At 43.6% G+C, this 16,222-nt stretch overlaps 1 protein-coding gene across 2 annotated transcripts in view; it reads right to left on the bottom strand.

Moving 5' to 3' along the window:
• The window catches only part of PDE8A (phosphodiesterase 8A), a 144,285-nt gene that overhangs the window by 47,690 nt on the left and 80,373 nt on the right, over window positions 1–16,222 (bottom strand). For both annotated transcript variants that reach the window (XM_027522011.1, XM_027522010.1), the window contains exons 4-5: window positions 5,423–5,479; window positions 4,693–4,747 (exon numbers count right to left, since the gene is read on the bottom strand). In XM_027522011.1, coding sequence (XP_027377812.1) covers window positions 4,693–4,747; window positions 5,423–5,479 — 112 coding nt within the window. The remainder of the gene's footprint in view (window positions 1–4,692; window positions 4,748–5,422; window positions 5,480–16,222) is intronic.

Genomic DNA, 16,222 nt, shown 5'->3' with positions numbered 1-16,222 from the left:
TGACGGACTTCCTTGTACAGAATTTTAAACACGTATTTCCAATATTGCTTATACAACTTCATACAAATAAAAAGCTTAATGACTCCTGGCAGCTATCAGTTCAGTTCAGTTGCTCAGTTGTCCAACTCTTGGTTACCCCATGGACTGCAGCATGCCAGGCTTCCCTGTCCATCACTGACTCCTAGAGCTTGCTCAAACTCATGTTCATCGAGTCGGTGATGCCATCCAACCATCTTATCCTCTGTCGTCCCCTTGTCCTCCTGCCTTCAATCTTGCCCAGCATCAGAGTCTTGTCTAATGAGTCAGTTCTTCACATCAGGTGGCCAAAGTACTGGAGCTTCAGCTTCAGCATCAGTCCTTCCAACGAATATTCAGGACTGATTTCCTTTAGGATTGACTGGTTTGATCTCCTTGCAGTCCAAGGGACTCTCAAGAGTCTTCTCCAACACCACGGTACAAATGCATTCATTCTTCAGCACTCAGCTTTCTTTATAGTCCAACTCTCACATCCATACATAACTACTGGAAAAACCATAGCTTTGACTAGACAGACATTTGTCGGCAAAGGAATGTCTCCGCTTTTTAATATGCTGTCTAGGTTGGTCATAGCATTTCTTCCAAGGAGCAAGCGTCTTTTAATTTCACGGCTGCAGTCACCATCTGCAGTGATTCTGGAGCCCAAGAAAACAAAGTCTGTCACTGTTTATGGCAGCTATAGGTAAGCAAACAACTCGAGGCAAAATGAATAATCTGTCCTCCTAGTTTCATTAGCTTCACTGGGAAGTCAGAAACATCAAAGGTCCTTGTTAAGAATGGCCAGTTCTGTAGCCTAAGAGTACTAACACAAGGAACTTCAGAGTTCTCAGGGGAAGTTTCTTCCTCATGTGAATGCTTCCCTAGGCAGTTTAAGGAGGGGTGACCCAAGGATCCGCTGGGAACAGGTGACCCACAACCTCCAACCTCGTATCCTTATGATGCTCACCTGCACGCTGGCTAGCATGGCTGTTCTCATACAAGTTCAACTGGAAGTCAGGGAATGCGGACAGGTGCTGACATGTGTGAATGTTGGCGAGGGTGGTGTCAAAAAAGGAGAACCACAAAACTATGTAATAATAACAATGTAAAATTTGTATATAAAATGTGTATTTAAAACAAAGTCTTAAGTTCCACCATATCTGATGTTGATATTGGAATTCCTGTGTTCCTTTTGTTTGCATTTACTTGTTACCTTTTTCTTTATTATTAACTTCCTTTTATCACTATCTTATAAACAACATATAATTGTATTTTCATAACCCAGTCTAATGGCTTATCCTTTAATGGGAGAATCCAGCCCGTTTTCATGCACTTGCTTTTGCTCCCATCTTACTCTGTTTATCACTGATTTCGCACTGTTGTTTCCTCTTCCTAGGATATGCCAATGGGATCCAGTTGCTAAAAATTCCATACTTCTTGGGCAAGGGTTGCTGCAAAGCTTAAAGGATCTTGGTTCCTTGACCAGGGATTGAACTGTGGGGCCTCAGCAGTGAAGTGTGGAGTCCTAACCACTGGACCACCAAGGAATTCCCACAAACTCCATATTTTATTAATTCAGTTCTTTTTAAAAACAATTTATTTTTGGCTATGCTGGATCTTCGTTGCTGTGAGGGCTTTTCTGTAACAAGCTGTAACAAGCAGGGTCTACCCTCTAGTTGCGGTGGGCAGGCTTCTCATTGTGGAGCACGGGCTCTAGGATGTGCGGGCTTCAGTGGTGGCGGCTCCTGGGCTCTACAGGCTCAGTATTGGTGGCTCATGGGCTTAGCTGCTCTGCTCCAGGGCACGTGGAATCTTCAGGGACCAGGGATCAAACCAATGTCTCCTGGGTTTGAACCATAAAACTGTGTAATAAGAGTCTAAAATTTATTAGATTATTTTAATAACCTAAGTGGATTTAGATTATTAAATAAATCTAATTTATTTAATAATAAATTAATGTATTTTATTTAGGCAGCAGGTGCTTTACCACTGAGCCATCAGGAAAGCCCCCAGAAGTTTTCTTAAACTTTTCTATTATTGGTTACTTTCCTTTTCACTGATCTCAAACGTAGACACAGATTTCTTTACTATTATTTGAAAACAAGATACCAATTAGTTCCAGAACAAAGTCTCTCCCATGAGCAGTGCTGTAGTCTGCACATTTCCCACAAAGAAGAAAGCTTCAGAATCCTTTCACTGCCCACCCACTTCCCTGTCCGCGAGATGAGCCACAAGAATGCGTTTACTTCCACTTTGTCCCCTGAAACCTTGAAGACACCTAGGGCAGGGTGTACTTAGATACCCTAGAATTTAAAGACTGAGGTATTATTGGATGTTATATAGTTACATATAAAGATACATATTCTACACTACACACACACACACAAATGTGTGTTATGTGCACACACCACCTCTCTCCAATACTTTCTCCCTCATCTTAGAGTTCTGTTCTACTTCATTGGTTGAATGGTTGAAGTCCTTATTTAATTATTTTCCTCAGACAGGGCTTCTGGGGAAATACATCTCTGAGTTTTATGTATCAATATAATGCCCAAAGGAATGCCTCTTGTGCCCTGCTGGGTAACAATCACTTGGTTGCTGTCGGATTCTCAGGTTATGGTCATTTTCCATCTGTGATCTCTAGTCAGATGAGATGCTGTTATTACTGCTTTACACAGTAGGAAAAGATGCTGGTGCTGGGCAAGATTGAAGGCAAAAGGAGAAGGAAGCGGCAGAGGATGAGATGGCTGGAGGGCATCACCGACTCAAATGAACATGAGTTTGAGCAAACTCCGGGAGATAGTGAAGGACAGGGAAGCCTGGTGTGCTGCAGACCATGGGGTCGTGAAGAGTTGGACACGACTGAGCGACTGAACAACAACAAGTGTGTTTGTGTTCACCCCACATTCAGGTTCTTGCTCCTCTTTCTTGTCTTTCAGGCCTCCCACTTGGGACTTAGGACTCATCTTGCTTCTGCTTTAAGTACATCCTCCAGAATTGTCCTTTGAGAATCTGCTAGTTACAAATTGCCTCAATTTTCATATTTCTGAAAGTCTTGATTTCACCTTCATTTTTGAAAGTATTTATGCTAAGTATAAGGGATCCCAGGTGGCACGGTGGTAAAGAATTTGCCTGCCAATGCAGGAGACGCAATCCATTGTAGTTATTCTTGCCTAGGAAATCCCATGCACAGAGGAGCCTGGCAGGCTACAGTCCATGGGGTCACAAACAGTCAGATATGACTGAGCAACTGAGCTGAGCACCTGAGCACAAGCTAGGTATAACACTCTAGGAAGGCAGTTATTTTCTTTTATCACATTGAAAACACTACTCCACTGTTTTCTAACTTCAACCTACTGCTGCCGTGAAGCCAGCTGTTAAGTCTACTGCTCTAATCTTTTTCCCCTCTGGCTGATTTTAATAGTCTCTTTGTTTGTTTTTTCACTATGATATGTCCTCTTTTTATTTATTCTACTTTGGAATTCTGGGATCTGTGGATTATAGTCTTCCATCAGTTCTGGAAAATTCTCTTCAAATATAACACCCCATTCTCTCTCCTGTTCTTCCAGATCTCCAGTTATACAGATTCTAAACCATCCGCTCTATCCTCCACTTTTCTAAACTTCTCTAACTTATTTTCTGTTTTTAGATCTTTGTGCCACATGCTGGATAATTTCTTCTGACCTACTAAGTTTTAAAATTTTCAGTTATTATATGTGCATTTCTCAAAATTCAATTATGTTCTGTTTAAAATTTGCTACGTCACTTTTTATAGCTTCCCATTCCTTGAAGATATTTCCAAGCTTGTCCTGTCTTTGTCTCTTTACATATAATAAGCATAATCATTTCACAATTTTATCTGACAATTCTAATTTCTGAGGACTGTGAGGGCCTGCTCCCGCTGCCTCTCTCCCCCGCTAGTTCCCACTTGCAATGCTGTGTTTCCTGATGGATGGGTTAATGCTGACTGAGGGCTGCCTGCCGCCCTTGAATGATTATTTGCAGAGACTCTCTGAGGCCGAAGAAGAAGGAATCTCCCTCTGGGAGGATGGGTATTTGCTTCTTCCAGATACTCGGTAGTGCTACCAGCCAGAATCAAGGGGTCTGGTTTCTCCATGACCTCATTGATATTTGGGCTACAAGTCTGCCCAGTGATCAGCCTTACGTGAGCTCTCTCCACCATGATTCCCAAGGCTCACTAGCAACTAGCTGACCTGCATAAGCTCTTTGGCTTAAGAGAAACCAAGAGATTAGAGCCAGGGGTAGAAAGAAATGGAGCCATGTTGGGGAGGTCTTACTTCCAGAATCCTTGAATGGGCTTTAAAGTTGCATGTCTGCCTGTAAGCATTATGACAACACATCCTACGGTACAACTTTTAACTAATAAGTAATTAAAGGAGATTAATTACTCATTAATTAATTAGTTTAATTAAAACTAATTAAAGGAGATTTTTTTATGTTTAGATGCATTTAGTAGGCATAGTTTTGAGCAACTGAGAAAGCAAAGTATCGTGGATTATTAGATTACCAGATTATAAAATTAAATCAAACTATAACACAGCACAAGGACAATTTTCTTTTTCAAATTAATTCAAAACTATTGCCAGGCTCTAAAGCTGAGATAAAATAATGTGTCATGCTGAATTGCACTTGCATAACAAAGAAGTGAGTACATACCCTTGTGAAGCCAGCAGCAATGAGGGACATTACACACGACTCCTCTCTCTCCACTCTTGAAAAGAACAAGTACATGGTTAGAGACAGTTTTGTCTAATCAGGTACAGCTCACATCTTTATTTACTAATTTATATAATATTATCATTGGCATATAATGAATAGTTTTAGATGAATTAGATTAACATACAAATCAAATGTACAAAGTTAAAACAATTTTCTGTTTTAGTTTCACACTGGCTTTTTGGCAATAGATATTAATGCTTGAAATACAGAGATTACACTAAGAGCCAGAACACAGGAGTGAGCACGTAGCTATGTGATATGTAAAAATTTTAATTCAGACTAAATTATTTTTATTCTTTTCTTACCTCCCATTTTAAAATGAAATATAAGGTTTCCCCGAATTATGTATAATGTAAATTCTCATAGATATTTTAGAAGTCCCTAAGAAATATATCCGGAAAACATTCATACTTCAGGAATGGCATTCTCCCTTGGTTGGCCCTGTTCTAAAGTGAAAGACAGTCCAAAATCACAAAACCTAGTGTGAAAATACAAACTCCAGCCATGAATTTAACTGCCAAAGTGAAAGAAAATGAGAAAGAGGAAAGGGCCAAACTAGAAAGGGTGATGCCTATCACAGGACACAAGCTGATACTCAGGCCTCTGTTAAGAACACACATTACACTGACATCTGAATTTCAACACTAAAAAAATAAAATTATCTTACCTGCGTACTACACCAATAATAACTGTGTTTTCTGAGAGTTTTGATGATCTGATTGACCTTTAAAAAAAAGTTTTAAAATAAATTTAAAGCAATTCTTTAAAAACTAAGTACACCTAAACCTAAATTTTGGTAGAACAGTTAAAGTTGGGGGAAAGCGAAAGATCCCTCCATATTCTGGAGTCACCTTCTTGGCTAACCTGACCTTTCTTTCTTCAGGGGACAAACTGCTAACCAGTGGCCCGTGGTGACCCTCAAAATTATGGAGCATGAAGACAGCAGCCAGCTCTGATGACATGCCTTCTATTTGTTCTTGTTCTGGTCTGAGCTGTTTCAGATGGAGAATTTTCCCTACCTGGGGAATCTCCCTTACACGAGAAGGGTCATTCGTCTCTTCCTGTCAAAGGAAGATGCAGGTCTACATGTATCACAGCCAGCGGATGGCAACCGTTACAGTGGGGGTGAGGCAGCCCGAGGCCAGCTCTCCACTGCATTCTAAGCAGTGCAGAGAAGGGCTCCTGAGCAGGAGGCAGGCACAACAGTAACAATAAATATTTAAAACTCAGAAATGCAAAGTATTCTTATGCAACAGAAAGAGGAGAATCAAACCTCACAGGCAAAATTAAGAACAGAAGACTGACTGCTCTACTGAAGTTACCCAAGGAGTATGAGGCCGCCCTTGGATGGCAAGCAGATCAAACCAGTCACTCCTGAAGGAAATCAAGTCTGAACATTCATAGGAAGGACTGATGATGAAGCTGAAGTTCCAATGCTTTGGCCACCTGATGCGAAGAGCCAACTCATTGGTAAGGACCTTGATGCTGGGAAAGATTAAGGGCAGGAGGAGAGGGGGATGACAAAGGATGAGGTGGTTGCATGGTATCACTGACGCAACGGACATGAGTCTGAGTAAACCCTGGGAGACAGTGAAGGACAGGGAAGCCTGGCTGCTCGTGGGGCCCATGGGGAAGCCTGCGCTGCCGTCCATGGTGCTGCAGAGAGTCGGACACGACTTAACAACTAAACAACAACGAGGCTGCCAAAGGGACTGAATTTAACCCTTCTGGAGAAGCAGCTCCCAAAGAAGCCATGGGGAATGAAAATTCAGCCATGAGATGAGAGAGGGCAGAGATAAACATGACGGAGAAGAGCAGAAGCAATATAAACTGCCCACTGAGACGTGCAATGGCTTTGACCCACCCAACACTGCAGGAAAGAGCAGGACTCTCTGGAGAAGAGGAGCCAGGCCATAGGAACGGGGAGGAACTTGGCCCCTGGCCTGGAAGGAAGACACACATAAGAGGGTGACTGCAGATGGAGGGGTATGCAGAGGGCTGGATTTGGACTCCCCCTGTCAAGACAGAAGCAGGCTGGCCCTTGGAGGATGTGTCCACGATGGGACAGAGAAGAGCCAAGACTCACGGCCTTACTTCAGTTCTGCTGGTTCAAGAATCACTCCTGTCACTTCTGAATCACAGAATATAGAAAATGACTGGCATGACTATTTCTCCACTGTCCCAAGGATGACACATTACCATTCCAGATGTGTAAGGGAAAAGCCAAGTCATCATATGCAAAGGATGCCTCAGTTTGGGCAAACTTTTTCTGCAGAGGGCCAGACAGTAAGTATTTTCGGCTTTTCATGTCATATGGACTATGTCACAAGTACTCAGTCCTGCCCCTGAAGCATGAGAGCAGGCACACACAAAACATAAATGAATGGGCCTGCCTGTGCTCCCCTGTGCTCACCCCTGCCTCAGGGTATTGAGGCTAAGTTTTCTTCTGGAGCTCAGGCAGAGGAAGGCTCAGAATCCAACAGTATATGCAGAACAGCTCTGAGGTTGGGAAGCTGCTCAGTGATGGAGATGCTTCTCCATCTCCAGGGAACAACCAGTCTCTCTCATGGGCCACACGGCTCATAACACATACACACTCTCTGTCAACATTTTTGCTTTTCCCAGTGTCCACTCTAGTGCTATAGCTTCCATTTCTGCCTAGCCTCTCCAAAGGGAACCAACTTAAAGGGCGCTTCTTGCATGGCTCTATCAGAGAGGTCACTGCAGGGCCTGCTGACCAGGCCCCAGTCCCACCGTGGTTGCCTGCTTGGAACAGAGCCGAGCTTACCTTCCTGGAGCAGGAGCCATGGAAAGGGCTGTGTGAGCTCAGAAGCATAACTGGCATGGCAGACACTCACACAGATGGGCCCCAGCCACTTTTCAAACCTACTGGCTGATACTCACCACAGCACTAACCTTAAACAGGGAATGAAAGATGTGGACTCACAAACAGTAGTTCCATGGCTCTTTAGGACATTTCTAGTTGTTCATCTGTTTATATTTCTATCATATCATGAAGATTTAGAGGGAGAAATGGCAACTTTGAAGTATGCCACCAGCCACCTCAAACCAGCTCATGTCTTTTTACAGGAGAAACAGAGATCTGAGTGGTAACAGAGCAGGTAGGCAACCACACAGATGACCTCAGTAAGCAGGTTGGGACACAGGGATAAGGGACATGAGGCTGAGGACAAAGTGGAAGGAAAGACCATGTTTCCCAGAGACAAGCACATCCCTCCAAAGGAGGTCTAACACTGTATGAAAAGGCAGGGGTGCTGTCCACTCTCACCACTATTATTCAACATAGTTTTGGAAGTCCTAACTATAGCAATCAGAGAAGAAAAATAAAAGGAATCCAGATTGGAAAAGAAGTAAAGCTCTCACTATTTGCAGATGATGTGATATTATACATAGAAAACCCTGAAGATACTATCAGAAAACTACTAGAGCTAATCAGTGAATTTAGCAAAGTTGCAGGATACAAAATCAATACACAGAAATCACTTGCATTCCTATATACTAACAATGAAAAATCAGAAAGAGAAATTAAGGTATCAATCCCATTCACCAATGCAACAAAAAGAATAAAATATCTAGGAATAAACCTACCTAAGGAAACAAAAGAACTGTATACATAAAATTTTAAGACACTAATGAAAGAAATCAAAGATGACATAAACAAATGGAGAGATACTCCATGTTCCTGGGTAGGAAGAAGCAATATTGTGAAAATGATTATATTACCAAATGCAATCTACAGATTCAATGCAATCCCTATCAAATTACCAATTTCATTTTTCACAGAACTGAAACAAAAAATTTCACAATTCATATGGAAACACAAAAGACCCTGAATAGCCAAAGCTGTTTTGAGAAAGAATGGAGCTGGAGGAATCAACCTTCCTGATTTCAGATTATACTACAAAGCTACAGTCATCAAGACAGTATAGTACTGGCACAAAACAGAAATACAGACCAATGGAACAAGATAGAAAGCCCAGAAATAAACCCACACACCTACAGGTACCTTATTTTTGACAAAGAAGGCAAGAATATACAATGGAGCAAAGACAGCATCTTCAATAAGTAGTGCTGGGAAAACTGGGCAGCTGTGTAAAGGAATGAAATTAGAACATTTTCTAACACCATACACAAAAATAAACTCAAAATGGATTAAAGAGCTAAATGTAAGAAACTATAAAACACATAGAGGAAAACACCGGCAGAACACTTGATGACATAAATCAAAGCAAGATCCTCTATGACCCACCTCCTGAAAGACTGAAAGCTGCTCAGTTGTGTCTGACTCTTTGTGACCCCACAGACTATACAGTCCATGGAATTCCCCAGACCAGAATACTGGAGTGGGTAGCCTTTCCCTTCTCCAGGGTATCTTCCCAAACCAGAGATCAAACCCAGGTCTCCTGTATTACAGGCAGCTTCTTTACCAGCTGAGCCACAAGGAAAGCCCAAGAACACTGGAGTGTGTGTAGCCTATCCCTTTTCCAGGAATCGAACCGGGGTCTCCTGCATTGCAGGTAGATTCTTTACCTCAGCTCCTAGAGTAATGAAAATAAAAACAAGTGGGACCTAGTTAAACTTAAAAGCTTTTGCACAGAAAAGGAAACAATAAACAAGATGAAAAGACACCCCTCAGAATGGGAGAAAATAATAACAAATGAAAAGATTGACAAAGGATTAATTTCCAAAATATACAAGCAGCTCATATAACTCAATACCAGAAAAAAAAAAATCAATCAAAAACTGGGGAAAAGACCTAAACAGACATTTCTCCAAAGACATACACATGGCTAACAAACACAGGAAAAGATGCTCAACATCGCTCATTATCAGAGAGATGCACATCAAAACTATAATGAGGTACCACCTCAAACTGCTCAGAATGGTCATCAACAAAAAGTCTACAAACAATAAATGCTGGAGAGCGTGTGCAGAAAAGGGAGCCCTCTTGCACAGCTGGTGGGAATGTAAATTGATACAGCCACTATGGAAGACAGTATGGAGATTCCTTAAAAAACTGGGAATAAAACCACCATATGACCCAGCAATCCCACTCCTAGGCATATACCCTGAGGAAACCAAAACTGAAAAAGACACATGTACCCCAATGTTCACTGCAGCATTATTTACAATAGCTAGAACACTGAAGCAACCTAGATACCCATCAACAAATGAATGGATAATGAAGTCGTAGAACATATATACAATGGAATATTACTCAGCCATAAAAAGGAACACAATTGAGTCAATTCTAATGAGGTGGATGAACCTAGAGCCTATTATACAGAGTGAAGTCAGTCAGAAAGAGAAAGAGAAATATTGTATACTAACACATACATATGCAATCTAGAAAGATGGTTCTGATGAATTTATTTGCAAGGCAGCAGTGGAGAAACAGACAGAGAACACTTACGGACACGGGGAAAGGGGAAGAGAGGATGAGATGTATGGAGACAGTAATATGAAAACTTACATTACCATATGTAAAATAGATAGCCAATGGGAATTTGCTGTATGTCTCAGAGAACTCAAACAGGTGCTCTGTATCAACCTGGAGGGGTGGGATGGGGAGGGAGACAGGAGGGAGGTTCAAGAGGGAGGGGACATGTGTATACCTTTGGCTGACTCATGTTGATGTTGACAGAAAACAAAATTCTGTAAAACAATTATCTTTCCATTAAAAAATAAATTTAAAAAAAGGTAGGAGTGTATTCTAGGCTTTTTCTGGTCCATAAGAAAGAAGAACTGGCCAGGAAATAGAAATGTCAGGAACCTGGATTGAAAACTAAGCCTCTTTACCTTAGAATTCATGAAAACCAAGAAAGAAATGACATGGTGCCATCAAGATGTACCCCCAGATGTGAGGAAGGAAGACTTCAGGAAGTCAGGAGAAAAGATGGGGCGTGAGTCCACAGCGTGATGTTCTGCAGGCTGCGCAAGCACAATGGGAAGCCCCCAGAACCAGGCTCCCTGGTGTGACACTTGTGTCTGACTCAGCTGCGCACAACAGAAAACTCTAGAGAAAGCGGCTTCAGCAAGACTCAGCTCCCACATGGAAGATGTGCAGAGGCAGGGAATCCAAGCTGCTATGGCACTTTGCAACATCAGGAACCTGGCTTCTCCTGTCCTGGTTTCTTCCCATAATCCAAGATAGATGCCGAGCTCTAGCCATAATCTAGAGAACCGTTAAGGGCATGCTTCTCCCTTCATGGACACTTTCCAGACAATGCATGTGACATGCCCACTGCCCAGCGGCAAGAAAAGCTAGGGGGCGCAGTGTATGTTCCAGGTGGCTGTCTTCCCACCCAAACACTAGAAATTCTACTATTTAGAAAAGAGTAGGGACTGCACTGGCGGTCCAGTGATTAAGATTCTGCACTTTCACTGCAGGGGGCGTGGGTTCGATCCCTGGTCAGGGAACTAAGATCTTACATGCCCCATGGGACGGCCAAAAGAAGAAATGAAAAGAGCAGAACTGGATATGGAGAGGGGAGAGGGGGGCGGGCAACTACCAGTGTCAAGATGCACCAGGAAACTACAAATAATTCTGATGATGGTCTTGACACGAAACTAGAGGAAGGCCACAAGCCGGAGGCTTACTGTAAGAACACAGCAAAGCCTTTCCATGAGTTAAATTTTACAAAAGCCCAACTCCATCACATGTACTTTGACACTGTTCCCTCTGCCATGGGGAATGAGGTTCACATGGACAAGAATGGAATTTACAGTAGTAAATAAAGGATGATCTTCAGACCACGGTAAGTGCAGAGATGGTTATGAAAGCATCCAGCACTCTTGAGTGCAGTCTCGCTTCTACACTTAACACAGAACATTCTGTCCATGTATGTGGGGTTTCTGTGTGGTGCTTTATTTCCCCCATCTCCTTTTATAAAAATCTCCCCTTTCATTACGGTGCCCTGCTCCTGTTGCACAGAGGAGTATTTCTTCATTTCTTCTGAGGACACTAAGTGTATGTCTTCTAAAAGGTTCTTCGGTGGGGGGAGGGGGGCGGGTTTGTGGCAGCTTTTAAAAATAGATTTATTTATCTGGCTGTGTTGGGTCTCAGTTGTGGCATGCTGCGTCTTTAGCTCTCGCCTGAAAACTCTTAGCTGCAGCATGTGGGATCTAGTGCCCTGACCAGGGATGGAACCCAGGCCCCCTGCATTAGGAGCACAAAGTCTTAGCCACTGGACCACCAGGGAAGTCCCTTCAGTTGCTTATAGAAAATAATTTTCTTAGTCTTTAAGGCCATTCTTTCCCCCTCCATTACTTGGCAGCTTTTCACAGGGCCCCATCTTTGCTCTTGAACTGGAGCATCATCAACCAGGCAGCATGTCTGTAGCAGGGAGGGTTGGAGGCATCTCCCTGGGCATTAGCAGCCATCCTTCTCTTAGGTCTGGGCCTGCAGAGCAGTCAACAGGAGCAAGTTCATGCTCAGAGCGTGCCGCCAGCTGGTGTGCACGGGTCTGCTACACAGAGTGGCCTCCTGGCCTGCTCTCTCTCTCCTTCTCTAAACTGAGAATTAATGCAGTTCGCTGCTTTGATACCACAGTAGGTGAAGGACTGATACCAGGCTCCTCACACCTCCAGCCTTCTTAAACACAGCAAGAGAAACCAGATATTTGTCTGCCTCCCTCTGCTCCCTGTCCTGTGTTTCCAGTGGATGTAGAAAGCGAGTCACAGAAGTGGTGGTGCTCGGCTCTGGTTGGTGGGTGTGGCTCCAGCAGCAGGCTCAGAGGTACGAAGTCGGAGTGAAGGTAGCTTCTTCCCTCTTCCTTCCTCTAGGGCCTGGGATTTCCGCTGCAGAGGACATTCCTGGAACAGGCTCCTCTACTAGTCCCCATAGCATAAGAGACTTGGCAGGGAACCTGTCCTCCTCTGTCTCCCGACTTCTGACACATCTGTCATCTTATCTTGGTTTGCTAATGGCTGTGGTCAGCTTTTGTCGCCATGGAAAGTTGGGAGGTGGCCCTGGCCTCAGCGGGCTGGCTGGGCTCGGCCCTGTCCATCTCCTACTTCACTCTCCAGGTGGCAGCCACGACTGCTGAGAAAAGTCAGCAACTGACAAAAAACCCTACTCAGGGGTGTTGATCAGGTGTCCCAAAAGGAAGATGAAGGGACAGACAGAGCTCCGCCAGGGCTAAGGTCTCGTGAGACGTTTAAGTGGAGAGCAGGTTCAGGAGGGAGATCCTGGACAGAGTCCTTGAAGGGACAGTCAAGCAGGCAGGAGGGAGATCCTGGAGAGAGTCCTTGAAGGGACAGTCCAAAGTGGGCAGGCCCCCTTAAAGGGATGATCTCAAGGGACATAAACCAGGTAAGGGCCAAAATGGAGACGAAACTGACCAGCAAGATAAATCAAGGCCCATTCTTGCCTCTAGAAAACTCGTTACAAATGGCACAAGGGTCCCTCCCCCTTGCAAATCCTCAGCCAACAAGACAAATATGATGTGGTAGAAAACAGCTAGTGAGAGACACTCCGGATTCTCGACGGGGCTGTGACACAGCCATCAGGAAGGGAACGTGACTGGGGTGCGTGTGTAGAGGTCAGCTCTCCAGCCAACACAGGGGGGAACACTGCTCTGCTTGCTCCACACTCGTCCTCCCAAACCTGTGGGCTTTTCAGTTCTGGAGCCAGGCTGACAAGAGCTCCTGACTGGAGGAAGGTATGGAGAAGAGACCCTCTTTCTGGGACTGGAATATGAGACCACACTTTGTGACAGCAGTGAGGATGTGCCACCCCGAAAAGACCGTCACTGCCCTCAAATGTTGGAGAGTGGGGGAAAGGGATTAGAACTGCTCTAGTGACCCCTGGGCCAAATATGGACAAAGCTGGGCTCAACACGGAGAACTTCTGAAACTCAGGACTGCCCCTTGGGACCCCTAACCCCCAAGAGAGGCTAGACGGATGGTGGTGGGGACTTGGAGAGGACATGCACACATGACAGTCTATATGTCTCTAAAACCACATAGGAAGCAACTCAAGCCACTTTCTCTATTTTCAAACTGTAAAACTGGACATTTATATATCAATAAAAATTTACGGAATAACTTACCCTATTTGTTTACAGGGCTTCCCTGGTGGCTCAGATGGTAAAGAATCTGCGTGAAAAGTGAGAGACCCAGGTTTGATCCCTGGGTCGGGAAGATTCCATTCCCAAAATGTATAAAAATAGAACATTTTCCTACCTAAAAAAGCAGAGCATAATTGCATGTTATATGTATTGGTTGTTGTTTATTCACTAAGTTGTGTTCGACTCTTCTGTGACCCCATGGACTGTAGCCCACCAGGCTCCTCTGTCCATGGGATTTCCCAGGCAAGAAACTGAAGTGGGCTGTCATCTCCTCCAGGGGATCTTACTACTCCCAGGGATTTGGAACCTGTGCTTCCGCCACTGGCAGGCAGATTCTTTACGAGGGAAGTCTTATATGTATTTTTCAGTTCAGTTCAGTCGCTCAGTCGTGTCCAACTCTTTGCGACCCCATGGACTGCAGCATGCCAGGCCTCCCTGCCCATCACCAACTCCTGGAGCTTACTCAAACTCACGTCCATTGAGTCAGTGATGTCATCCAACCATCTCGTCCTCTGTCGTCCCCTCTCCTCCCACCTTCAATCTTTCCCAGCATCAGGGTCTTTTCAAATGAGTCAGCTCTTCACATCAGGTGCCCAAAGTACTGGAGCTTCAGCTTCAACATCAGTCCTTCCAGTGAATATTCAGGACTGATTTCCTGTAGGATGGACTGGTTGGATCTCCTTGCAGTCCAAGGGACTCTCAAGAGTCTTCTCCAACACCACAGTTCAAAAGCATTAATTCTTTGGCGCTCAGCTATCTTTATAGTCCAACCCTCACATCCATACATGACTACTGGAAAAACCATAGCCTTGACTAGATGGACCTTTGTTGGCAAAATAATGTTTCTACGTTTTAATATGCTGTCTAGATTGATTATAACTTTTCTTCCAAGAAGCAAGCGTCTTTTAATTTCATGGCTGCAGTCACCATCTGCAGTGATTTAGGAGCCCAAAAATATAAAGTCTGCCACTGTTTCCCCATCTATTTGCCATGAAGTGATGGGACTAGAGACCATGATCTTAGTTTTCTGAATGTTGAGTTTTAAGCCAACTTTCTCTCTCTCCTCTTTCACTTTCAACAAGAAGCTCTTTAGTTCATCACTTTCTGCCATAAAGGTGGTGTCATCTGCATATCTGAGATACTGATATTTCTCCCGGCAATCTTGATTCCAGCTTGTGCTTCTTCCAGTCCAGCGTTTCTTATGATGTACTCTGCATATATGTTAAATAAGCAGGGTAACCATATACAGCCTTGACGTACTCCTTTCCCGATTTGGTACCAGTCTGTTGTTCCATGTCCAGTTCTAATTGTTGCTTCCTGACTTGCATACAGATTTCTCAGGAGGCAGGTCAGGTGGTCTGGTATTCCCATCTCTTAAAGAGTTTTGCAGTTTGTTGTGATCCACAGTCAAAGGCTTTGGCATAGTCAATAAAGCAGAAATAGATGTTTTTCTGGAACTCTCTTGCTTTTTCCATGATCCAATGGATGTTGGCAATTTGATCTCTGGTTCCTCTGCCTTTTCTAAAACCAGCTTGAACATCTGGAAGTTCACAGTTCACACACTGTTGAAGCCTGGCTTGGAGAATTTTGAGCATTACTAGCATGTGAGATGAGTGCAACTGTGCAGTAGTTTGAGCATTCTTTGGCATTGCCTTTCATTGGGATTGGAATGAAAACTGACCTTTTCCAGTCCTGTGGCCACTGCTGAGTTTTCCAAATTTGCTGGCATATTAAGTGCAGCACTTTCACAGCATCATCTTTTATGATTTGAAACAGCTAAACTGGAATTCCATCACCTCCACTAGCTTTGTTCACAGTGATGCTTCCTAAGGCCCCCTTGACTTTGCATTTCAGGATGTCTGGCTCTAGGTGAACAATCATACCATTGTGATTATCTGGTTGTGAAGATCTTTTTTATATAGTTCTTCTGTGTATTCTTGCCACCTCTTCTGAATATCTTCTGCTTCTGTTAGGTCCCTACCATTTCTGTCCTTTATTGTGCCCATCTTTGCATGAAATCTTCCCTTGGTATCTCTACTTTTCTGGAAGAGATCTCTAGTCTTTCTCATTCTATTGTTTTCCTCTATTTCTTTGCATTGATCACTGAGGAAGGCTTTCTTATCTCTCCTTGTTCTTCTTTGGATTCTGCATTCAGATGGTTGTATCTTTCCTTTTCTCCTTTGCTTTTCGCTTCTCCTCTTCTCACAGCTATTTTTAAGGCTTCCTCAGACAACCATTTTGCTTTTTTGCAATTCTTTTTCTTGGGGCTGGTCTTGACCCCTGTCTCCTATACAATGTCACGAACCTCTGTCCATAGTTCATCAGGCACTCTATCAGATCTAATCCCTTGAATTTATTTGTCACTTTCACTGTAT

This window comes from Bos indicus x Bos taurus, chromosome 21 (assembly GCF_003369695.1).
Source record: "Bos indicus x Bos taurus breed Angus x Brahman F1 hybrid chromosome 21, Bos_hybrid_MaternalHap_v2.0, whole genome shotgun sequence".
Classification (NCBI taxonomy): Eukaryota; Metazoa; Chordata; class Mammalia; order Artiodactyla; family Bovidae; genus Bos; species Bos indicus x Bos taurus.
The sequence above is the reverse complement of the archived record's forward strand: the minus strand, read 5'-3'. Positions and strand labels throughout refer to the sequence as shown.